This window comes from Mycteria americana, chromosome 22, assembly GCF_035582795.1.
Source record: "Mycteria americana isolate JAX WOST 10 ecotype Jacksonville Zoo and Gardens chromosome 22, USCA_MyAme_1.0, whole genome shotgun sequence".
Classification (NCBI taxonomy): Eukaryota; Metazoa; Chordata; class Aves; order Ciconiiformes; family Ciconiidae; genus Mycteria; species Mycteria americana.
Window position 1 is genome coordinate 1189825 of NC_134386.1, and position 25843 is coordinate 1215667.

The window sequence follows — 25843 nt, forward strand, 5'->3', positions numbered from 1 at the left end:
GGGCCTTTAGAGGCAAAGGATATCTTACACCAGAAAACCTCATGTGTCTAAACACAGCTGTACAACATGGAGAGATGCTATTGCTTGGCATTCCTTCCCTAGAAAGATAGCATTGGGTTTGGTTTTTATAATAGAAATCACGAGTTCTAGTTACGTGACCACAGTGACAATGTCGTCTTTCTCAAAGGCCCGCGTTCACGCGTGGCTGAAGCGAGGTGTGGATGTGCATCACCCCTCTGCTGTAGCCCTCCGGACCTGCCTTCGCCGAGGGGCTGGCTCTGCCCCTGCGCGCCTGGTCAGGGCAACACCACGTCTGCAGCCAGGACGCTGGTGCTGTGGTGGTGGAGGCCGATGGAGCAGCGCAGCTGAGAAGGGTGGCTCATAGCACTCGCTTTCTAGAGAGGTTAGAAGGTTAACCAGGCATCTTAAAGTTGACATTAGTATTGAGCAAAGACACGATGCCAGTACCGGGTATGGCCTAGAGCGTTTCCTTGATCTAACAAAACCGAAAGACCCCGCAGCAGCCTAGCATACGTTACCACCGCTGTTTCGGTTCTTGCCAGCGAGGACATCTGCAGCTGCCCAGTTCTTTGCTTTTAAAGAAAGCTTTCGGTACTCACGAGCAGTGCTCCTAAATAAGGCTGAAAGACTTGGTCTTAGGGGTTTTTTGGTGTAATCTTTGTTGTCTTTTATAGAGTAGCTGTTCTACAGCAACGGAAACTTGCTCATGTTCTGCGTGCAGCATTTCAGGAGATCCATTTCCAAAGGACTGAAGTGGTCGTCTTGAAGTAAATGACGTATCTTGGGTTTTTTCTGTGATGCAGGATTCTTTCCAACAACAGTCTTTGCTTTTCTTTACCAATTAACTCCTTTATTTGCTACTAAGATACCCTGCTATGACCTCAGCCAGAGACACGGCAAAGTACAAAGCAGGAGAGCATTTAAACATACACGTTCTCTGAGCAGGCAGTTGCTAATATGGCACAAATGGTAAAAAAATAGTAGTTTTGCTTGCCATGAGCTTTCAAACCCTCTGGGAACTCTACAGATGTACTGAACATGCCACGTTTTGCCCTATGTAAGCAGAAGCCCTACTGAAGAAAAAAAGACACTGAATTGCAACAACAGATACAAGGCGTTCCATGACTTTACAACTATAAGAGATCACATGATGCATACGCTTCAATAAACTAGTGTTTTTATGGAATAGTGAGTATATCAGATAGTAATGGTTTTTTAAATCCTTTTGGTCTTTTTTTTAAATGGTCTAAAAATAATAAAATCCAACGTTTGGTTTTTTTAAACTTACAGTGGTCTGGTTCTTGTCTTCTAAGGTAATGCCTGTGTTTGATTGAGGGCTTTCATCTGCTGTTCTCCATCTTAAGCCCGGAGGAGAATAAAAACATGGACTTCATTACTGACATACACCACATACAAGAAGTTATGCTGCAAAAGCACTTGGAAAACCAAAGTAAAAATTCCTGAGTTGGTCTAAGCTTTTGTTTAAATGCCAGCCAAGTTTAGAAGGATCTCTGGTGATGGCTGTTGACTTCAAAAGCCAACGAATGGGAGAATTTGTAGAGGAAATAATACAAGTATTAGTGAATTTGTAATCTCTGTGCCTGTAAGCTGTTAACCACCTTCCTCCACATTATCAGAAATAATTTTCATGTTACTTTAAATCAAGTAAAATTTCCTACCTAAAGGGTTGAGAGGCGTGAATTTACAGCAGCATATTTGCACAACACAAAGAGGAAGATGCAATTGTGGTCCAAATAGTTAGTGTCTGAAGGCAATTTTTTCTGCTGATTAACTGCTGTGCCTTCTCCCTGAGCTCACAAGATTTCATGAGCTGATTTGGGCCTTTATTTCTGCTTGGAAGCGGTTATTGAATCAGGCGCCGTCTCGTATACACATTAAACAGCTTCTTCAGAGTCTGCCTCGTAGTTTACAATTTCATTTTGTACTCCAAGGTAAGTAAAGCTTTTGGCAGTTGGCGCCGAGTGGAAGTTCCTTGTTCGAGTGCCTGCTGCAGTTCTTAGAATGTGCTGGTTCTTCTATGAAATAGTATAATTTAGTGTAATTCTAGAGAACTAATTTAAATGCTTACTGTAGATGCGAAGGCTAACCCCACAAACAAACGCGTGCCAGGCTCTGCACTGCGCCTGCTTTGCCCCGCTGGGCAGATCTGAACGTGCCTGTTCAGGCGCTGACGGAGAACGTAGAGAGAACAATCGGCTCGATGGCTCCAGACGGGGTTACAGCTTACTCAGATCTGCAAACGTGCGGTCACTTTTACCTACCAGCGACTGCTGCTGAAGATTCTTGCAAAACACGATGGAAATGAGGAAGAAAGGGAAATCACTGATGGCAGCCTTCCTCTTAGGAGCACTGTCACACAATGAGCTACGTTAAGGCAAGGCTTGTATTCTCCTCATCTTTTAAGGAAAGGAAAAGTAGGAGTTCTGATACTAATGTGTTTGAAAAACGCTGTTACTTTGGACACAGAACCCTCTTATGAGGAAACAGAAACCACGGCTGCTCCTTAATTTGGGTTTTTAAAATTTGAAGCAGTGAAACCTGCCTAAAAATTAAATTTACATTAAAAATTTCAGTCTCTTGGAAGAGCGGGCAAGTTGTTCTTGCCATTATGCTTAAGCATTTGCAGTTGTGCTAGTTAAATTGCATTTTAGGAGTTTCTGTTTCCAGCAATTAAAAGGATTGCTTTTCGAAAAATACATCTTGAGGCACTTACAAGAAGGGGGGAGTTACCTAGTGACCCATTTTGGTTTTACATTTCATAACTAACCGTGCCAAAAAGCTAGTAATTAAGAGAGGAGGGTTATTTGTTCCACTAACTCATTAGTTTGAGGAAACTCACATCACCAAAAACAGATGAAGGTTGAAATACAAGGTGTGAAAATGTAGATGTGCGCGTACCTTCAGCTAGATATTCTCTTGCTTTGGGTAAAAAAGAAACGGATCAGGCAGACATCAGACACACACTCGTTTCATGGAATAAGGCAGTTCTTTCCAAGAATTTAAAACTTTCAGATTTTCAAAACTGAAGGCAAAACTTAGAAAAGATTGCACAGCCGGTCCGTCCCAGAAAGATCCGCGTTATGCCTTGTCCTAAAACCTCTCCCCAAGCTACACAAGTATTTTATTTGGCTCGCAGAATGACGGGTGTCGTGGACGCCTGTCAAGCGTGCAGCCTTCTGGTTTCTCCTACCAGAGCACAGACCCTTCTGCCTAAAGACTCTGTGTGCTCATTAACCTCTGCCTCGTCACATTCACGCAGTAACCCCCATCAAGACTGAACGGATTTATTTTCCTTTAATTTCAGCCTGTTTGGTTGCTCAAAGATACACACCTTGTTTGCAGAGGCCATGGTGCGACTGACTTTCCCTGAGAAACCAGTAGCCCTCGTGTTGCAGTTGTGAGTTCTTTGTTCAAACCAACTATTCCAACTACAGAAGCCATAAAAGACAAGGCCGTTGCGCTTATGTTTAAAGTCGAAGTTCTGTTTACCACATTGCATTTTCAGAAAGGTAATTCAGATTTAAAAGAACAAATGGGGTCACTCGCTCCTGTTTGTTCTATTCCCCTAATTCCACCCTGGGATCTGTTAGTGCTCCAGATCACGCAGAAACTAATGGAAGTGCTGTTCCTACCAGCTGAGCTCCCCTTAACAAACCATTTTGATTATACAGAGATTGCTTTATGTCTTAAGCTTCACATCTAAAGACTTATTTACTGCATTTTGCTCTCCTAAAAAATCATTTTCTTGAATGACTGTTGCTGCCATCATAAAGCTTTGGTTTCTTAAATGATGCCAGCTGCTGCCTGGACTGGGGGCCTGACCACCCAGGGGCTCAGGTGGAATCGGTTGGGGCAGGAGCAGGAGGAGACTCCCCACCTCAGGTGCTGCAAACGCTTGTTGTGCAACAGCTTTTATCTGTGCCACAGCCTTGGTTTTGAAGGCCGTTTGTGCTTTTCATCTGCTACGTATTCTCAAGGTATACGTAAATAACAGTAATTATTGGCAAAGACAGGGTGTGTGGCAGCTAAGGGTGTGTAGGTGTCATCTTCAAGGGTAAAGCAACTTCTCCAAGCACATGAAAACTTCCTGAACAAATGCCCAGGGGGTAGCGTTTGAGCCGCTGACCCACCGCCGCGGTGTCTGGCGGAGGTGTCCACAAGGGACACGAGCGTCAGGGACCAGGTGCAGGAGAGGGACCTCCTCGAGGGACCGGCCTCGCGAGAAACCTTCGCAGCGCTCCTGCGACAGCCCTTCCTCAGCCCCGCTGCTCCTCAGGCTGCAGCTGGGACCAGGAGCCCGGCGCCTGCTTGACACCTCCAGCTGACTATCCACCACCGCCTCTGATAGAGAGCAGCTAACACCAGCCCTGACGAGCCAGCACGCCCGCCTGGAGGTCCTCAGCAGGACCTGAAACCCTCCCACGAGGAAGATGGAGCAGATAAAGCCCACCAGCTTGTTGTGCCTTTGTTGCTGGGCTTGCTGGAGGGAGCTGTCTGCTTCCTCTGTTTACTGCGTGCTTGCTTCGGCAAGTGGGTGCGAGCTCCTGGGGCTCCTTCTTCCTCCAGCTGCGGTGAGCGTCTCCTGGGTGGGGGGCAGGTGTGGGTGCAGGCTGGGGTGCTGTGGGAACTGCTGAGGGTGCCCGTACGGCTGGAGACAGAGGCTGGGGCCCCTCTGGGGGGGCTGAGCCGTCTCCCACGGGGTGCCCGAGAGCTGGCGAGTCTTTCACGCCCACGGGGGACTGACAAGGAAGTGAAGAGGCAAATCCAAGAGATCGCATCATGGTGAGGGAGTTGTTTTCTTTGGTTTGTTTTTCTCTTCAAGAAAAAAACAGGCTTTTTTTGAGAGTCTGACTCATACTGTGTGACCTCTGATATCGCCACGGCTCTGCTGTTTGGTTTGTTCTGCAGGCAAAATCAAGTAGGCAAAGGTTCTCTTCTGTATCGGGCAGTTCTCAAAAATATGCTTTTATCTCACCACAAAAATACACTTAGTAAAAGTTATTAAGAAGCCTGGGTTAAAAAAAATTGCCCTTAAAGTTTTTTTGGTTTTTTTTTTAATTAATGTAACTATTAGATTTTATCACCTACAAAACTGAAATAGAACAACAGGTACATAGCATGGAGCAGGCCCCAAAGGGTAAATACTGAAAAGTATTTAGATGTTAAAATATGAACTAGGCACCTTGTGAGATTGTTCAAAAGCAATTTGACTGGTGCAGTGCTTCACTCCTGGTGAAACCCAGAGGACTTGGCCTCTGAAGAGCTTTATGCACCGAAACGCCCTTCCAAAGCACTACCCTACATACGTGACTGGGGCTAGCTTCCCGTGAAAGATGGAAGTCTCATGTTTGTGCAGCAGCTAAACTTCAGGGAGAAAAAAGTTTCTGGAGAAGCTAAATTAAACAAGGGTTTAAAAAAAAAAAATCACCTGTGCATCACATGGGATAGCCTTGCAAAGCTAATCTGCTTCAAGGAAAATGAGGACTTCAACTGTAGAAGCTGTGCTTACATAAAGGATTATCCCTACGACAGAAAGAAAGAAAGCAGATTAACAGAGCTTTAGAGGGATAAAATATCAAAGTAAACCCAAACCCTGGCACAGATGGGAGGCCAGGGCAGCTTGCTGTATGTAAGGAAACGCGAGCTGCCGTTCCAAGCATCGTATTGCACCGATGCCGAGCAGCTTGAGCCGAGTGGAAAGACCCCGTGTGCCCCGTAACCTCGGGCGTGGAGCAGGTCTAGAGGGGAGGGTAACCCCGAGACACGCGCAACAGAGCTGGGAGCGAGGGGGCTCCTGAGAGGAGGGGGCTGTGCTGATGAGCAGCACGTTTTCCTGGGGAGCGGGGTTCAGACCCTCTCTGCTCAGCTCCCTTTGATGAGGTCTCTTATCTGCCCCGTGATGTGTCTTCTCGCTTCCCACCAGCCCTAAGCGCTCCACTTGCAGACCAGCTTCTGTGCCCACCCTGTCTCCAAAGGAATCGGTGATGGTTCATTCCTCCTTTTCTTCCTCCCAGGTTTTGTCCTAAACCCCCAGCTAGGTAGGCTTTGCTTTTTATTTAAAAAAAAAAAAAAAAAAAGGATTTTTTTTTCTCAATTTATCAAAAGCTACCTAAAGAAAATGCCTTCAGATTGACCATCACTCTAAAAACCCCGTGCTGACACAATGCCATTAAAACCGCACTGTCTTTGCTCTGCTCCTTTGCTTACCTCTCCTTCCACCCTTCTGACAAGTGTTCCCAGCAGTCCTGATTGCTGCAATACTGACAACAATACTCCTCATCACCGATCCAAGACGGGACAATTACAAGACAAGGTTATGTGCTTGCAGGGGCGCTGGAGCTGGAGCGGGCGCTGCCACCAGGCGTCTCTCGCCCGCCCGGCCACCAGCCTGCCTGGAGATGGATTACGGGAGAAACACGCGGTCTTACCCTTGGTTGCAAACTGCTAGGTGTTCTTACTCTTTTTTTTTGTATACTATCTCGTAAGTGCCAGCCAGCAGTGACAGTATTTGTTGCAGCACGCATTTTTTTTATGACTGTGATCAGGGCTTCGCACTAGACGATTATCCAGGCTGTGAATTTAATTCCCCCCACCTCGTGAGGCTGCTGGTTCCACCAGCGCATCACGTAACGCACGCAGACCGACTTGCCTGCACGCCTCTGTTTATGGCTGTGAGTGGCAGTTACCGCGTGCTAGCTTCATATAGATTATGGCAAATAGGCATTAAAGCCATTAAAAAGAACTCGGAATCTATCTTCTTCCCTTTTCTAACTTTCTAGCAAGAAAGAGCCGTAATGAAAAATGCTTCACCTGTGGCAAAGGGATCCCTTGGAAGCATCCTGTGCATAGAGGCATTGAGAAAGGTTGTTTACAGAGAAGATACCTTGTAAGGAAGCGGAGAGAAGCGCTCTACTGGAGTGCAGGTGGGGCTTTAGGTGGTATGGGCCCAGGGGAAGGCTCAGGCTTCCAGCACTGCCCTCGTGAAAGCACTGCTGGCTGGCGGTTTGAGTCTCTCCACGTCTTGCACCAGAAGATGGAGCCAATCTGAAGCCACATCCCTGCAGAATGGCAGAAATTCAAATATTAGCCCTAGATTTTATTTTTAAATTGCTCTTGGATAAACGTGACCAAAGAAAAGAGCGTAAAACCGCTTTTGCACCAGCGAAAGCTTTGGATGGGCTGATCACAGGAAAAGCTCCGTTAAGCGTCTCGCAGCCCAGCACGCGTTTTCGGCCGTTTGGAAAGGAAAACGGCCCGTCTCTCACCGCAGACGTGACTTGTTTTCCCAGGCAAACTGATGCAATTTCCGCTTTGCTCTTGGATAACTTGACGTGACCCTGCTCAGTAATCCTGCCACGGTTGATTCAATTGGTCAATAAGGGTAATTTATAGTTACACTAATTTAACTTTCAATGTGAATTAAGCTAAAGTGAATTAAGACCACATTAATTCTGAGTAAGGTTGTCTTTGTGTAGGCTTAATGCAGTTTAACTAATCCATTTTAGTCTGTGCATGTTAATTTATCAGCATATCCTTGTACACTTAAGGGGGAAAAAAAAAAATTAATCCAGAGTACAAAGTTTGTTAGTAATGGCTTCCGGGATTTTTGAGCGCAAGTGTTAAATAACTTTCATTTGTTATCAGTGTTTTGTACCACGCGCTGTCTCCTCTGCTGAGGAAGGGCAGGATTTTACAGCGAAGTAACACGGATGCACGAGTGTTTTGGCTCGAGCGGTGCTGTGGAGATGGGATGTGGGTGCAATAGTTAGTGCAAGCAATCCAGGTTTGTCGTCTCTTAACTGCGTTGCACTAAAAACTACAGAGCTGGGCCCTTCTAGGATCTTTCCGTGGCCCAGCTGCTGTGTGCGAGTGACCTGCAGCACCTCGTGAGTGGGGACGACGCTTACTGCGGTCACTGGGCTTCGGTATCTGCCTTTAGCAACCTATTGCACTGGGAAGCATGAGATTGCAAGCTGCTCTCTTCGGTCCCTTGCAGATTTTGTGTTCACACGTGAACTTGCTGTGAGCTAGAAAGTGGGGTTTGTTATTGTTCTGGATCTCACCGTGAGCAGAAACCATCTGCAGCCTGTTAGCGCTGCCTTGTGGTAGCTTCTCCACTGAACTGGGTGTAATGCTCCTCGTCTTTAATTCAGTACTTGCATAACGTACGCGGCACTACTTCTGCTACGCTGCTCCCCGTTGGGAAAGGGGACAGGCGGATGTGGCGTTCGATAAGCCCGCCGCTGTCCGGATGGGTTCTTCTTGTGGTTGGAGATGGAGAGCAGGGAATTCTGGATTCGAGCCTTGGCCTCGCTGTCCGTCTCAGCCACTCCTGCCTGCCTAGACAGAGGAATGCAGGTGTGAGTGCTCCAACAGATGCTGGTACAACTTCAGCAGAGGCTGGAACGCAGCTTTAAGCTCTCCAGGCACCTTGGACACAAACGGCAATTGCTGTACTGCAGACGCGTGGGGATTAATCGTGTTAGGCAGACAAAGGAGCCGTAATTGTGCTCCCTTCTCCCGGGCAGGCACCCGGCGAGGCCCGGTTTCATCTCAGACCGATTGCAGCCGTAACTGTGTGTGCCTTGAAGGAGCCTGCAACGCTTGATGAAGGTTCTGAATGCTTAATCAAGTGCTTCGATTCCTGCATGTGAAGCCTCCCCTGTGCATGCACAGTATTATTGACAGTGATTCTTGCAAATCTCTCCCCAGTGGGCTTTGCACCGATGACCAAGTGGAGATCAGCTACTAGACTACAGGCTTGGAAGCATGGATCCTGCTCTGGTTTAGGTCTGCGTCTCACTGGTTTTGTTCTCAGTTCCCTTCTTTCACTTTGACACTTTTTTTTTCCACAGTCTTCAGGGGGGGTTTTTTGAAGTGGTTTTGCAGTTATTGGGCTGGTGTCTTATTTTGTTGTAAATTATCACGTACAGCCTCACTTGTGAGTTGTAAAAGTCTAATTTCTGTAAACAGCTAGTTTCAATTTGCCTTTTTTTCACTTGGCTTTTTCTTGCCTTTTTAATAGGATCATTTTAGTCCTGGCACCAATTCCAGAGTGGGAGGGGGGGAAAAAAAGCCAAACCAGAAAGAGTGACAGTAACAACAGAAACCAAGTGAAAAAACTGCAATACGACTTTTAAAATTCTTTTTAAGCCCAGGGATGAAGTATGTCAGAAACCACTGATGGGCTTATTCTCTGTTTCTATATCCAGCCTTGTCTCAAAGACGGCAGGGAATTGGTGTTAAATCTTACACCTTTTGAATGTGACAACGCAGGCTCGTAGGAAGGATGCCTGCGGTATGGTCAGCAGACACTTAACCCTCAAGTCTTGCAGGAGACGTAACGCCATCTCCTTATCTCCCTAAACAATTCACTGCTCGCCAGTGCTTGGTATCCCGTGGGAACTTCCCAGCAATTTGCCCACTTGTGTGGGAACGAAGTACAGGGAAGGCTTCCAAACCCTCTCTAGACACAACCAGTGGTCCCGCACCCTCCCCAGCACGGTTCCTGTAACGTCCCGGGACTTTTTCTTCTTATTTCTTATCTTCTCTCCTTTCCCCACCTGTCATTCCGGGGTGACCACTGTCTCTTTCACGTCAGTTTGGGCCAGAAGGGATCCGTTTGTTCATCACAGGCCCCTCCGTATACAAACGGACCTGGTCGTGTGGGCGAACAGGACGGAGCAGACCCCGCAGGCAGGCACCCAGCCCCGGGCGGAGGGGATGGAGGGACAGCAGCACACGCGGCCAGCGGCCAATTCCCTGGCTCGTCCTCTGCACCGCGGCAGTGGCAAGCAGAGCGTCTGTATTTCTGCCAACCCGACCTCTCGCCACTTGTGTCTCTGGGTACGTTTCCCTCATCACAGCTCAATTCCTGGACTGCAAGTTGAGGAAGCTGCTTTAGTGCAGAGCAGGTGTCAATCTGGTAAAACTGCTTTTTTTTTTTTTCCTCCAAAAAAGAACTGGAAAGGCCATCACCCGTGACATGACGCAGGCACGAAGAAGGTGAATTCCCAGTGACACCAAGTGTGTGCCCTTCCCTCCTGCGGCTGACCAACAGGCAACACGGGCAACTGCATGTCCCCGATGCCTGCCTGCTGTGCAGATTACTTCCTCTGTTGGGAGGATAAGGATCTTTTAATAACCTCATGGTGAGATCACAATCATGAGAATTTTTTTTTTTTTTTTTTTCAGGGCATCCCCTACAACCGCTCTAAGAACTCTTCTCGGTGAGGAATCCCAGCTTTGTACCACTCTTAATGTCAGGAATTTACTCACAATTTCACTTCTGCTATTTTGTTTGCTTGAGAAACGACTGTGTCAAAGCCCCCCCAGAGCAAACCCACTGACTTCAGCACACAAACTGTTCCTGCCTGCCTCCCAAACGCCAGCTCAGTGGCTCAAGAGCCGAGAGGGGTGTTTGGGCAGGAGGCAAAACTGGAGGCGGGAGATCCCGAGTGTTTTGGTTTGGCTTTGCTGGGCACAGCAAAACAGCAGAGGAGACGTCAGGGTCCCTCAACGTAAGAGACGGGACGTTACTGGGAAGCGGGCAGCTGAGTAAGGTTCGCCCTGAACTCACCATTGCTTCTGCCTGGGGGAGTCTGGCTTCCTACAACGGAGGGGAGAAACCCTTCCTGCTGGTTTAGGTCAGCGAAAGAGCAGAACAACAGAGCTGAGAGCAGGGGGACGCAGCCGGTGTTTCCTTCAGTGCTCCGTGCCGTCTTGTCCTGTGGCAGGGTGCAGGGAAGAGGACAGGGGACAGGTCAGCAGACTGCAAGGCACCCGAGATACCTGGATTTGAACTGCGATGCTTTTACTTGTGTGCAAACCCTTTTCAGTGCTCAGCCTGACGCTGGACTGCAGGAATGGCAGTTTGCCTACCTGAAACCGCTCCTGCCGCTCGCTCGGCGCCGCGTGAGCCGATCCCCGAAGCGGTGCGGAGGGTTCTTGTGCAGCCATGGGCAGAGCTGGCTGCGGCTGCACGGACTCTCCACCTGCTGAAAAACTGGTATTTCAAAGTCTGTTTTCATCTCAATTCACTTAAAGCCAAATTAGTGGAAAAAACAGGAAGGCTTTGAATTCAAATTCTTGTGCTTCTCTCAGAATGAATTACACTTTGCTAAAGTGCAGTAGAGCTTTACAAGTTCTGCTTTCTAAGATCTCACAGCCTGCATGTGTGGCCGGGCACCATCTCCTGTGAGGCACTGGGATCCTTTCTGTCTTGGGACGTCTGGGTGACTTAGCTGAAGGAGAGACTGCAAGAAGCCCAATTCTACACACAGGACATAGATGTCAAATACAGGAACGGAATTCCCATGAGATATTTCACTGCTGAATGAGTTGCAATGTAATGTCAGATCAACTCAAGTCTACATATTTCAAAGCAGTTCAGCAAATTCAATGTTTCAGGTCAAGTGGAACAACCTGAACTGAAATCTTTCTTTCTGAGCAACTTCCTGTGGAATTTATTAGGAACTGCATTTTCTTTTGAGAAGTCGTATTGATGAACAACTGCCATCTAGCTCTAGCACTGTGACCTGGGCAACAAACCTTAATCACTGATTTCCACTCTTCTTGCAGTGGAGGTGAGCAGAGTAACCTAGGTCCCAGCATGAGACTGAAAATACCTGGTAACTTCTATTTTTTTAATAATTAATTGAACTTTAGGGTAACAAATGTGTTCTAGTGAGCAAACAGCACGGTGTGGCTCTCCTGGGCATAGATCAGACCTGGCCCTGTCGAGAAGTGCGGTATGTTTGTTCATGCAGGATCCCATTTTCATAAAAGATAGCTCATGGGGCACACGTGTTAAAGGGAATATGTCGGAGACAGAACCACTAAGGCATGAAATAGACTGCAAATATACACAATCAAATTAAGCAAAGCTTTAATAAATGCTTGGAGAACTCCCTAGGTACAGAACATGACTGTACAAGAAGACTCGGTGTCATAAAGACATAGTAAATTGTTTATTTTAAAATATTCCCGTTCCTTTTTTAAGGAAAACAATTGGCTTGAATTGGCTCTGACAACACAGAACTTGGCACGTACCAAAACTCTGAAGCTAAAGCTTGGGAGTATGTGCAGGAAACAAACTGCAAACCATCTGCCTGCCTCCCTTCTCTTGTTGTCTTTGGCTTCGGCCACCGTGGATCTGGGGATGGATTCGCCAAGATGCTGCTTGCAGCCTCTTCCCCTCTCCGGTAGCAGTGTGTGTACAGAGCAAATCTAGGCGATTGTGCCTCCCTGCACACCCACCACTCCCACAGACGGCACCGGGGCTATGTTTAAAGCCTTTACACCCACCATTTCTAAGTATTCTGCTTGTACCTGAGAGAAGTCTTTCATCTCTAGCCCTTCTTGGCGGAAGTGGTTATAAGATAAAACTCTCAAAGGCAGTGTACCTGCTTGGATAATTGACGAACAAAAGGAAAACAGAGCAATAAATAGAGTCGCAGAGATGTGAACTGCACCTGCCTACCGAGATAAGTGAAAAGCAAGCGTGCTGAAAGGCCAGTGACGAGTGCTTAGAGAGCACTAAGGAAGCACAGGTCACCTTCTGTGAAGCCAGATGAACACACCGAGAGTCTTCAAGCCTGCACGTTAAGTACCCCAGAACGGGCTCAGAACCACAGTGGTACTGGCCTGCTGAGAGGGAAACCCCAAGAAGGGTTTTTAAGTGACAGCTGGGCTGGCACAATGTCTAAGGAGGGTCTGAAAACGTGGGTGGGTGTCCACATAGGGTCTGAGACCATCCACAGGATCCTGGACTTCAGGTATATTTAACTTGGGCTTGAGAGAGCTAGGGAGTGAAACATTTGGCTCGCATCGAAGTAGCTGGTGTTAAAGGCAAGGCAGCAGGTGATCAGTAGTTTTAAGATCAGACTCTTATATGTACTCAAATTCTACTGAAGTCTTGTTTTGGCTGTGGTTAACGCTTATATTATCTTAATTTTAATAGGAACATCCCACTGTAATGTTTTTTTTTTGTTTTTTTTTTAACAACACAATCTTCAGATCTTCCAGTGCTAAACTATGCTAGAGGGAAACAAGTCAGCTCTCCCCAGCAGTGAAAAGTGTTTAGTTTTCCCAAGAGCCACAGACTACCAGACATTCAGTGGTCGTGGTGTTTTACCATTAGGGAAGGCATCGATCACAAACTGATTTCTGCTTGGATGCTGGCTGAAGGCACTTGCAGTGAGCTGGATTCTGCCTCGGAAGGGTATACGAGCAGCAGGGCTGAGGGGCTGCTGTTGATGTAACTGATCAACTCATTTAATGCAGCTTATCTGCTCCTTGTAATGCATATCCCACATAATGGTCAGATAATTGAGTAAGACATTGATTACCCTGAAAAGGACAGTGATTCACGACAGCCAGACAGTGGCTGCCTGGCACAGCTGCCTTTTGTAATAGCTATTTAACGACACAGTTATTTGTCTGTGCAGAGTACATGTATTATCTTTAAATTAGCCTAAATGCAAAATAGGTAGGATAGGTTTTCCTTTATTTCAGTTTGCTGAAATAGAATAGTGCCTTTTTAGGTGTCTCCCAGCCACATAAACATTGCCCGAGTTGTGCTCGCTCTCTCCCATGAGACAGGTCTTTCTGGCTGGTTGTGGAAGTTCCCTGCTCAGTGAACTGGCTCATTTGGGTCCATCCTGAGCTGCTGCACCCTCCTCCGGCACCGAGCAGGTTACCTGCATGCATGCCTCCTGGATAAGCCCCAAAGTGCCAGGTGCTTTTGAACCTGGTAGGGGTTGTGAGCTCTGTCGGGGATCCATCCTGTGATGCTTTATTTTTCCATCCGTCCCAGCTGCAGTAACAGCATTGACATGTTGTAAGAAGAAGATGCAGAGGACAAAATGCCAAAGTGAATCTTTGAGTCACCTTGGAAGGAAAGCAAGTTCACGAGGAGCCGGTGATGTTTCTACCTCTTAGAGGAGTCTGTTCCAAGAGCAGGGGTCCACCTTGGACAGCCACAAAACAAAAGCCACTGACTTGCATTGAAGCGGATCCATTTAGGAACAGGATTAGGTGAGTGACTCCCTGTCAAGGCAGGGACCAGAGCTGACAGTGCTGCAGGTCCTCCCAGGGCTACACCCCGAGGTCTGAAACTTCTGGAGTAATGTGATAGCGGGGAAGGTGTGGGACTGCAGAAGTGCCAAACCTCTGGTGCACGCTGATGCTCGGCAGATGGTAGCACAAAAACACCCAAAAGCAGAAAGGGGCAGGGGAGTCCATTTACTCGCTTGAGCTGCTGATAATCTAGAGAGGATGCTGTGAGCACGTGGGAGAAGGGCAGAGGGATGCCAGGCAATGGCAGTCCTGCACACTGAGATTTTTCACGTGGTAGCTGAGCAACTTCCCCAGAAAGGGTCTGGCGGAGGAGATGGAAATACTCCGCTTCCCACAGCACTGGGTTCTGGTTGATGCTCTGGCAGATGAAGCAGGATCTGCTGTGGAGAGGAGAGATAACAAGAAAGGAGGCTCTTTCCTCGTCCCTTTACCACAGACAATTTCTCACGTCAGTGCAAAAGCAGAACCCACTTCATTTTACTGAGTCTCAGTAAAAAGTGTGTGCGTGCAGCCCCGAGCTGCACATGCTGAGGAAGCACCTGAACACCCCGAGTGTCTGAAGGCAGCGTGGCACACAGCACAGCTTTCCTGTATGGGTGAAAGCACGAGGAGGAGGAGGAGGAGGGTCTACTAAATGTCAGCAACGCCAGGGCGTGTCATGAGCTTCTTGCGGAGGTGCAGGAAGTATAAAAGACAGTTTCCCAAAGAGGGTCTCCGGCAGGAGCTGCGGTGCATTGAGGCTGCGCTGGAACATGCGATGCTCTTGCTAACCTTGTGACTTCATCCCCGAAACAAGACCATGGATGGTGGTGAGTACCTGTTCTGCAGCCTCTGGCTTTGTCTTCAGCTTTATTAATAATGCCCAAATTTGTACCCTATGACACAGGGATGAAGCACTTTTAACAGAGTATTTAAACAATATAAACCACTTTCTTCTTCCTCATATTTACTATTAAAAAAAAAGCAAAGTTCTCTTTTACAAGCTCAGAAAACTCAAACCAATTACTTCAGAAACACACGCACACAAAAAACAGGCTTGGAGGCAATTTCAAGGGGCTATTCTGTCACAAAGCAAATGTACAAATTATGTGAGATGAGCTCCTTTTCTTCCATGTTTTTAATTAAAAAATGAGAGACAATGCCATCTCCTTGGCAATATTTTAATTCAGTGAATAAATCAAGGAATTGGGAGTAAGCATATCTGAGTTTACTGTTGGCTATGTCTCTCTAGTCTTATGCAAATTGCTTCTATTAATGAGTATCTTCACTGCAGCAACAAAACCTTGCTGCAAAAGTTACGGTTTTGTGTTTGCTTAGAGCGGGAACAGCCCTGAGTCAGTGCACTTGTACGGGTCTGTATTCCCATGGATTACTCCATCACAAAGCACGTGGAGAAGAGCAAGTAAGGGAGAGAAGCATCTTCTCTTTGGCGCGTGACATCCCGCTAGCTCAGGAGGCACAAGAGTTTGTTTCTGTTTCTTGCTGAAAGTTTCAAACTTTCTTTTGCCATTTGTTATTGTTCTTTCACACCCAGTGCTCTGCAGGCACCAGCTTCCAGGAGCTTGAGTAGGTGGGCGGCCGTAGGAGGGGAATGGCACTGTGGGTTGGAGATGTGGCAGATAGGATGCAGGCTCTTCTTTCCTCTAAGACTCTATGATTTATTCCTTTTTTACTTGTTTGGTTTTTGGGGGTTTTTTTGTTTTTGTTTTTTTTTGTTGTTTTTTTTTTTTTTATTGCTCAAACACTTGCAAACACTAATCCCAGTGTGACTGAGGGAGGTGCAGGGAAGAGGGACAAATGCAAGAGCTCGGGTGGGTGTTAGTTTAAAACCAGATTAACCAAACTGGATTTACAACACAACCAATACCTCTCTATGCCAGAGAGCATGGTCAGAGCTGTAATAAGGATGGTGAGAGGGATGGGACAGTAGCCACAGAGTTCATCCCAGTAAAGCCTTGTTCCAGGTGTAATGAATTAAGCTTTGTAACAGGATGAAATGGGAGGTGTCACTGCCTTTTCTCTATGACATTTTCAAATCAAAGCTTTAAATTAACTGGGATGCCTGGGAGGTGTAGATGTCCTGTGTGAAGTGCTGCAGACAGAACTAGAAACAGTCTGGGAATACACTGAGATCTGAGCACCCAATTCCTACAGGTGCCTGAGACTGTAGCACAAGGATGGGAACTATTGCCCTCTCCTTTCCTTGAAGAAATTAAGATGCAAAAGCTTAGTGACTCATGCAAAAATCACACAGAGAGCTAGCCCGGTACAGCTGGGAAAATAATCACTTCTTTTTGTATCTTTGTCCGCTGTTTCAGCTCCAAACTAGTCCTCAGTTTCTGGGCAGGGATTTCTCCTCTTGGAAGGTCTGCAGTGATCTCTGGATTAAGCAGAGGGTTCCAGGTGCAGTGTCTGAACGTGAAGCCATGTACAGTGCAGCTGGTGCTGAGCCCTGTGCTGAGTGAGGAAGGGGGAGCTCAGGGTCTCCCAGCCTCTGCACGACACTGGGGAAAAGCAGAACGCTCCTGTGGGGTGCAAGCTGGAGGTACTGGGTGCCACAGGACCCACCAGGCAGGAGCAGGGAAGGGGCAGACTGAGTCTTCTCATGGAGGCATCCTCGAGGAAATGCAGCCTAGGAAATCCCTGACTTTTGGAATCCCTGCATCCAAACCAGCACATCGTAACCCAGCTGGACCTGTTCGCCACACATCACTTTTCTCTTATTTAAACTTTTGGCCTCTGCAACCTCATGTGGGTGCTCTGTAGGTTTCTTGTTTTAAGGGGTTCGGTATTTGGGGGGACAGCTGTTACTCTGACTTTAGCTAATTGATAAAGGTTAACTCTGTCAGGTTCTCACTAATTCTTTCTTTTTCCTGTCAAGGAGAGTACGACAATTTTCCTCCTTTGGGGTTTGTGTCCTACTATTGTATTTCAGAGGAATATTCTGAAAAATATTTCACAGTACTGGAAGATGCACAGCATTATTGCTTTTTTTTAAACAGTTATGTAGGAAACATGGTTGGCTTACTTAAGAATGAATTTTTTGACTTGCTTATCTTGTCTTTTGATTCACAATTTCCTGAAAGGGGTAGAGGCAGATAATTATTAACTTTCTTCTTTAACAGATGTATGAACACATGAAATAAAAGTATGACTTAGTTTCACTGGGTCTGTTCACTCCTGAAATGATGGCATCCTTCCTCTGCCAGTTGTAAGAAGTAGAGGGAAAGGGGGGCAAAGAACAGGCACTGAGCTGTTAACTGCCAATAGTCATTATATCACTTAAGTATGATTAATTTTTCTCAGAAATATTCGGTTCTTTCCCCAAAAGCCTACTATACTGATGGTGAAGAGGCACCAGAAACTGATACATGTTTAAAGATATAAACAGTATGTTACTCACTGTCTACACATGTGCTAAGGTGGTTGAGACTGAAACTTTTGCTTTGCAGTTCTGGCCAACAGAAAAATATTCTTTCAGCATGAGGGTTTAGCCAGAGCAGGTTCGCTTGGCTTTGCCAATATTCCCTAAAGCATTCTTGACTCTTGCTTTGCACTTTGTGCATTCCTCAGCACCAGCAGAGGTGAGAAGCTGCTCCTCTACACTGGCTCTGGTTAGAGCCTGACCTGCTTGGGTAGGAGCTGACCTAGTGCTTCATTCTGCAGGACTTTGTCCCATTTTAACCATCTTACATGGTTGCGTTCCTACTCCTCTTTCCTCCTCTGGGTAGAGTTTCTGCTACCAAGTATTTCTTGCTGTCAGAAGCTTTTCTGGGCATACCTGGGGGGATTCACTGCTACTATGGCTTCTTTTACCTTGCTTAAGATTGGTTGCTGATGCTGAGAGAAGACTCAGATGAACTGGAGGGGATTCATCTGTCCAAACTCACCCACCAACCCTTCTGCCATAGCATGGAATAAACGCACCCCAGATGCCTACCCCATGGCAGTTGAACCATGCCTTAAAAACACCTGGTTCTTTCCCTTTGCTATCGAGGGAGCCGAAACAACTAACCAGATGTCAAGGGCTAGCGTTCAGTGGGACGAATCCCACCGCTGGTGCTTACTCTATGGAGGAAGATTTTCAAAAGTGATGGGCTGCTCTTCCCTCTCCCCCACGCCCTACCATCAGCAGCAGAGAGCAGACCCCTTCCCTCTTTCATTTGCACGGAGCCATTTTCCTTTCCACCTTTTCCCAGGTCCTGCAGCACAGGAACGTGCTTTTGAGAACCAGTGTGTCACCAGCTGAGGGACATGGGGCTTTATAACGTCTGACTAATTTGCTGTAACGGGTTTTTGTTGTCTTTTTATAAATGAGGTTTCTAGTTCAACTGTTTGTGGGGACTTTTGAGAGGGGTTTTTTTCTTAATATTTTGAGGAACAAAACTTCAGGAAAATACCCACAGCAGAGAACTGCCAGAGGGGAAAAAAAAAGAAAAAGTAAAGCAAGCTACCTAAAATTGCCTATTAAACTCCAGCGCATGTCTCATTTCCTCTCTGCCACTCATTTGCTTCTGCTCCCTCCCCCCGCTGCCCTGGACCCCAAAGAGCACTGCAGGGAGCGGTGAGTTTTGTCCCGTCCGCCTGAAACTGGTGACGCAGGGACTTGTTCGACAAACTTGTGCGGGAGGACCACAAGGCTGCACTGCCTCTCTGGTTATGCCTTTGTAAATGCGTAAGCTGAGGTGGGGGGACAGAGAGGGGAAGAAACAGTGCAAGCTTTTTTTTATATTGAAAAAACCATGTGACATTTAAGACACTTTAAACAGCAACTGAGAGGGAAAAAAAAAAAGGTGTGAAGCTCTTCAAAGGAATGATACTTAGCTGAAGTGTTTCAGGAGCGTTAGTTGAGTCACTTTATCAGTCCTATTTCGTTAGACACTTCACTGGGTTAAGAAGAAAAGAAAAGAACACCAACTCACCAGGGCTGCGCACTCATGACTTTTCAGATTAAGTAAGGGTTGGGCTGGTCCTCAGGCTTGAAGGGGAGATGCAAAAAAAGCAGAGGAAGATGATGCTGTGCTGGGCTGGCCATGCTGGTGCCTCAGCCTGGCACTAGGCGGCACCGCGTCCTTTGGGTGAGGCGACCGAAAAATGCCAAGGGAGCAATGCTGAGAGCAATGCACTGATGCAGTCGCAGTGAGGCTGGTGCCTTTCCTCCGTGGCCCGAGTGGCTCTTCTCCTCTGCCTCCTTCTCCTACAGCTTCTAGGAAGTTAACTGCCTTTGAGGCCTCGGCCCCTGCCCAGTGGGGTTGAGATGGGCCAGCAGAGGTAATTATTATCCATCAACAGGCACAGGCAGACATAAGCACCAACTCCAGGAGTCCCCTGGAAACCAGGCTATTAAGAAGGTGGAACAGAAGATGAAAGACTCCAAGGACTGGGGGTTTTTTTGCAGAAGTCAGGGACCCCATGTCTGTGACCCAGGCAGGGAGGGCAATTACAGTCTAAGGCTTTCTTAAATTCACCCAGCAGGTTTAATTGGTTTGGGCATTCAGTGTATTTCCTGTGCATAATATGCAAAAGTTAGATCAGCAGCTTGAAGGGAGAGATGGCTACACCAGATGCTCACCAAACCCCTTCCTGCAGTCTGGGACTGGTCAGAGCGAAAGCCGTTGGACACAGAAAATACAGACAGAAGCATTTAGCCAAGCCTCCCTCCTTACCCCTCAAGCCCGACCTTGGCATACTCCACTCCTGACTGTAACTGTTGTCACTGTAACTATTGTGCACTAACGATGCACTAGTACACTTTTCAGAGTCCCCCAGGAGGATTCAGAGAAGGTGAGGGGAGTATGAACATAAATAAGCACCCAGCTGCATGAGTATAAAAGATGAAAATAAGGGAGGAAGGCGAGGCACGAACTTCTACGAGACATAGGGCAAGCTCACGTACAGGCTCTGGGGATGAGAAGTATGAGGGTTTTTTTTTTTTTTTCACATGTGGCTGAGGATCTCTCACCCACACATCTCCACTCGCATATAAACAGGCATCTTCAATCACAGACAGCAAAGTAACTATTTCTGTTATTAACGATGCTATTGCACATGACTTAAGGCGGGGATACTGGCACAACGGTTGCAGTTACCTGAAGTAGCGGAAGTTCATCATCCTGGTCCAGTGCAATACCTGAACAGGAGACTGGCAGAGCAGGGAAGGGTGCAAAGGAGCTCTGCAAAGAAACAGAACAGAACCGTGTACAACAGACTGCTAAGCACAAGAGGGGCAAAGGAATCGGCCAAATCTATGAACAAACAGGCATATCCACAGGGAGAAAGCCATAGTCCCTAGAAGAAACGGGCAGCTGAAAGCCAAAGGCATCTCCTGCCTCTTCCCCAGCCTTGCTCAGTGATCCTGGACCAGTTAATCAGCAGGGAAGCGAGGGGCTGCGGCAGGGGGAACTAGCCAGTGCCTAGAGAGCCATCCTAGGATGAGCAGCATGATACTCAAAACAGCTGATGCCAACTCTCCCTCAAGGAAGGACAAATCTTCTGCTTGTACCAGAGCAGACAGAGGCGAGGGCTTTCTCACAGTTGCCAGATCACCTTCTAGCTTGAGCAACTTTCAGTCACAACTGCCTGAGGTAGATGCTGGTATGTGCTTTAAATAGAGAGAAGAGAAAGCTTTCACTGGCCTCTATGCCTCTGCTAACCACAGCAGGAAGAGCTGTTTGTCTGAGGTTGCTCTCACCATTATCACATCTGGCTCTGAATTTAATTTTTCCTCCCAGCTGTCAGCATCCTGTATCTCCATATCCAAAGGCAGCAGAAGCCAACTCTGACATTTAGAGACAAGCAATAAATTTCAGCCAGCTTCAGTTACGTATATCCTGCAGGGAGCAGAGCTTTCCTGTTCTGCAGTCCAGTCACCGCACTGTCAGGGAACAGCTGGGCCAAATTTATTGCACTCACTCAACCCATGTAAAAAACCATCCAGCTGTATGGTACATCCTCACAGCTCAGAACGGAGACAGGCTGCTGACTGCCTGGGGGGGTGGGGGGGGAGGGAAGTAGAAAATAAGAATTGTTACACTATGCAAGAGTTAACTGTCCTTAGCTATCAGCCTTTGCAGATGAAACTGGAGGAGCCAGACTCCTGGCTCTGAGAGTAAATTGTTATGTGACCCTGGCTTATACTGTTAGCATCTTCACTGGGTTTTAGGTTACCCAGCTGTGGGCAGCTTTGCAGGGTTGAGAATGCCATGGTCACGTACGCTACCACTGCTTTTTTCCAAAGTGAGCATCGTGTGGAAACCCCCACTTAACTGCTAACACTAACACAGTGTCTCCTTCTTCTATAGGCAAGCAGCTAAAGGTCACCCTTGTTTTCAGCCTTCCTCTAATTTTTCAGGTAAGATGTTTAAAAACAACATTGTTGAAATCCAGCCGTATTTGTGTTGTGGGTAAGGAGATCTCTCGAAAACTTAGACAGGCAAAAAGCAGCCACCCACAGCCCTGCAGAGATGTGTGGGGACACGGCTGCTCACGCTAAGGATCCGGCCGGTAGGGAGGTGGGCGGTGAGACAGCAGAGCAGTGCTAGAAGCCAGAGGAAAAACAAACAAAAGGAACGAAAACAAAGAGAGAACAGAAACAATGATAGACGCTGTGATTTTAAGATGGCCTGGCCTGTTAGAACCAAGTCCCCTTCTAGCACCAAACTGAGCATTTTCAGGAAAGACAAGAGCACCCTACGCCGAGTGCTCGTGAAGAGCCAGCTCGTTGCTCTTTGGAAACAACCTGGTCAAAGTGCTGGGCTTTAACTGAGGTCAGTGTTGAAGAGCTGACGTGGCCAAGGAGGAAGAGTTCAGCATCTTCCTCCACCTGTTACTGCTCAGAGTAAGCCTGAAGCGGGAAGGAGAACCCAAAGCAGCGAGCTGTGCTGTGACCTGCTCCTGGCCCGGGCGCTCCCGCAACCACAGGAGCAGCCTCCGCCACACCATGGCCCCCAGCTCAGGCTCTCCGAGAGGCTCAGCAGAGCAGGTAGAGTTTTGCAGCCTGTTTCTTTTCCCTTTCACTTCTGGTGGCATGCCTCCAGATAGCAGGCAGGATGTGGTGAAAGCCAAGGCTGCCTGAGATGGAGAGCGTGCTAAGATATTCAGTGATAACAGGCATGGTATCCAGGGGAAACCTTTCATCTCTGTGCAATGGAGAGAAGGTACTGGAGACTAATAAGTCACAAAAAAGCAGGGCACAGATACCACAAGCTCACTCTGCCCTGTAGGTTATGGCAGTGTAGGAAGATGAAACAAGAATAATCAGAACTTAAATCAGGGGCAGGAGCCTGAATGAGACACCAACAACGTGTCCGCACCAGCAGGGTAAGTTTCCTGCTTCGCTGGCTGCATTTCCTCCCGGTCTCAATGACACCTCTATTCATTTAGCAGCGAGAGCAGCGCAGGGAGGCTCCGGATTTGTCTTCCCAAAGAGCCCTTTGCTCGGCGGGCTCACCCCTCGCTGGGGGGACCAGGAAGCCCGGGAGGACTCTGGCACTCGCCATGCCAGGTTGCTGCCGGTTACAAACAGAACCCCTGCAGCCCTCTTCTAGCACTGTCAGAAGTGAGAAGGGGACAGAGCAACAGGAATATCTCAGCTGGGAGAAGGGAGGGAATACTGAAGTTAGAGAAATGCCTAACGAGTAGAGTCAGTCAAGAGGAAATGTTATCCCTGCTGAGAGAAGGGGAACGCTGAAGGATGTATTATTTTTCCCATTTCATCCAACAGCTGACTAGGTACATATAGCTGTATGTGGGTCCTGAAACATTCTGGAAAGCAGCCACACCTTTGAGAGTTTGCAGGTGTTACTTTGGCTGAGCACTAAACATTTCTTGTGGGATTCCCACTCGGAGCCCAAAAAAACCCCCAAACTCCACATACTTATGGGAAACGTTTTCGGCCACGAGACCTTGCCAACTCTGTTTATGATGTAGGCATGAGCAACGTTTGGGAACTCCCTGGGACTTCTCTGCAGCTGGGTTCTCCTGCCTGCTTCACAGGCCAGCACCAGGCTCCCTTCCGACACGGCCACGGCGTGGCACAGGACCTGTCCCAATACACTCTTCTTTTCTTCCCTGTTCTAGTTCTGCGCTGGGAACAACGTCACTGATGACTATGACTCCAACACCACCATCGACTACACCATGTTCGAGATCCTGTGCGAGAAGGAGGAAGTCCGTAACTTCCGCGCTGCCTTCCTCCCAGCCATGTACTCCCTCATCTGCTTCACGGGGCTGCTGGGGAACGGGCTGGTGATGCTCACCTACATCTACTTCAAGAGGCTCAAGACCATGACGGACATTTATTTGCTGAACCTGGCTCTGGCAGACATCCTCTTCCTGCTGACCCTCCCCTTTTGGGCCACAAGTGCAGCCATGCACTGGCTTTTTGGGGAGTTTGCCTGCAAAGCCGTCTATTGCATCTGCAAAATGAGTTTCTTCAGCGGGATGCTGCTCCTCCTGTCCATCAGCATCGACAGGTACTTTGCCATCGTTCAGGCTGCCTCAGCCCACCGCTTCCGTCCCCGGATGATATTCATTAGCAAGGTCACTTGCATCCTCATTTGGCTCATGGCCTTCATCCTCTCAATCCCCGAGCTGGTTCACAGTGGTGTAAATAACTCAGACAACCATCCCCGTTGTTCCATCATCGCTAATGACATGCAGACCTTCAACACTGGCATCAAAGTGTCCCAAATGGTTTTTGGCTTCTTATTTCCCCTACTGGTCATGTCCGTCTGCTACCTCATCATCATCAAAACATTACTCCAGGCCCGCAACTTTGAGAAGAATAAAGCCATCAAGGTCATCATTGCCGTGGTAATCGTCTTCGTTGTTTTCCAGCTGCCCTACAACGGCGTCATGCTGGCCAAGACCATCTCAGCCTTCAACCACACCAGCTCATGTGAGGAGAGCAAGAAGCTTGACATGGCAGATGACGTGACCTACACTCTGGCCTGCTTCCGATGCTGCCTCAACCCTTTTCTCTACGCCTTCATCGGCGTCAAATTCCGCAACGACCTCTTCAAGCTTCTGAAGGAGCTGGGCTGCCTGAGCCAGGAGCGCCTCTGGCAGCTGTCCACCTGCCGCGACAGCAAGAGGTTTTCCTTTGCTATGGAGACAGAGACAACCACCACCTTCTCCCCCTGAGCCGAGCTCCAGGCAGGCTTTGACCAAGCTGAAGGCTGGAGTAGTTTTGTACACTTCCTCTATTCTGAATTACTGGTAGAGCGAGCCCTGCCACTACTGCAGGAGAGGCAGCTGTAAGAGGAAAACCCAGGAGCCTCCCCATATTTCAGGCAAAGAGCACTGCTAGCCAATACTCCCGTGGATGGAGAGACTTCAATAAAGCTGTGACTAATAGCAAAGCAAGGGAGAGGAAGACCAGTGAGTCTAGAATTTATCGTGCCATTTCACCTTTATTTTAGTCTTTCCTCTCAAAATAAAAAGTGCTCAAAATAGAACATTTTCCTTAAAAGCAACAAACACCAAGAGAAACAGTCATTTGTGCAACAGAATTGCTTGTTTTAGAGCTGAACTTCCAAGAGCATCGTCCTTGCTTTGAACGTTGCTTTTAACAAGACTACCTATTGCTCTTCCATACCTTCGGAAATGGTGCCTGTTGCACTGACTCGGTCTTCAAGACAAAGCAGCACCATCAGCCGCAAGCTCCAAGCTTAATTCAATACACAATATAAGCTGTGTCCTAGCACACAACTCTCTGCTCTGCCTTCCCCCATGAAAAGTGAGACTTTCCATAACTAATACTAAACCATACATATGATCTACATAATTTCCATAGCTGTATATCATTGTGGCAACTCATACATTTGTCAGGAAAAGTACAAATTCCACTTCACTTCTGCTTGTACCCATGGTTTCTGGTGTTTCACCTATAAAGAGGGCGCATCTTAAGGAGCACAAGTTATTGCATCCCAACGTTGACCTTAATTCTTTAGAAATGCTGCTCCATTCTGGAAATAAAGTCTCCTTCAGCCTCTGAGAGGGCATCTGCCTGCACAAGGCTGATGCAGGGGCAGCTAGCACAGTTTAGATTCAAACTTTTTACACAAGGACAAATTAGTTAAAAGCTCCAAATAACCGATGTCTTTCCGACCACCAAGCATACAAACTCAAACTAAGAAACAGATACTTCTGCACCAATCCAGCCAGGTGCTTAAAATATATTTTTACCACTCAGCCATCCAGCCTGTCCCAATGTCATCCCTACTCCTGATGTGCTGAGGGGCCGTTTACTCACTCGCTTGATACAAAGCATGTGTTTTAGTGGAGTGGTGCCACAACCCTCAGAATTTTAAAGATTCAAGCCCAAGGCAGATCCATGTGCATTTCTTAAGGCACGACTCTCAAATTCAGGATATATTTGTGCCCATGATCCAACCACTTCAGTCTGCCAGTATCCGAAGCTTGCTTGTACCTAGCTTTATTGGCTGCTGCGGATACAGTCTGCTCATTTTCACATACGCGTGGGGGCCTTCTGTGCTATTGCTTGCTGACCTCAAGAGATAAACAAGAATGTGGGTTTTCTTCTCCCTTCTCAAAGTGTCTTTCTAGAAGGACTTTAGCAGCTGGCTTTTGAGTCAGATATGTATTTCACTTATAAGCTATTGAAAACATGTTTTGCATTCATATTGTCAGTGCTAATAGAGATGCTATTCACTGCGGTTTGATTTAAATGCAAAGTACAGTCATGTGTTGAAGATTACTG

The 25843-nt window shown here is 47.5% G+C and overlaps 1 protein-coding gene across 1 annotated transcript; it reads left to right on the forward strand.

Annotated features, from left to right (window-relative positions):
- The first annotated feature begins 14861 nt into the window (after nt 1-14861).
- Nucleotides 14862-24264, forward strand: CCR7 (C-C motif chemokine receptor 7). The gene is made up of 3 exons (XM_075522949.1): nt 14862-14930; nt 21423-21472; nt 23200-24264. The coding sequence occupies exons 1-3, from the start codon at nt 14921-14923 to the stop codon at nt 24262-24264; spliced, it is 1125 nt and encodes a 374-aa protein (XP_075379064.1). The 5' UTR covers nt 14862-14920.
- The last annotated feature ends 1579 nt before the right edge of the window (nt 24265-25843 follow it).

Coding starts and splice junctions, on each gene's coding strand:
- CCR7 (XM_075522949.1), top strand. Junction 21,473..23,199: donor GCCTTCCTCTAATTTTTCAG/GTAAGATGTTTA, acceptor TCCCTGTTCTAG/TTCTGCGCTGGGAACAACGT.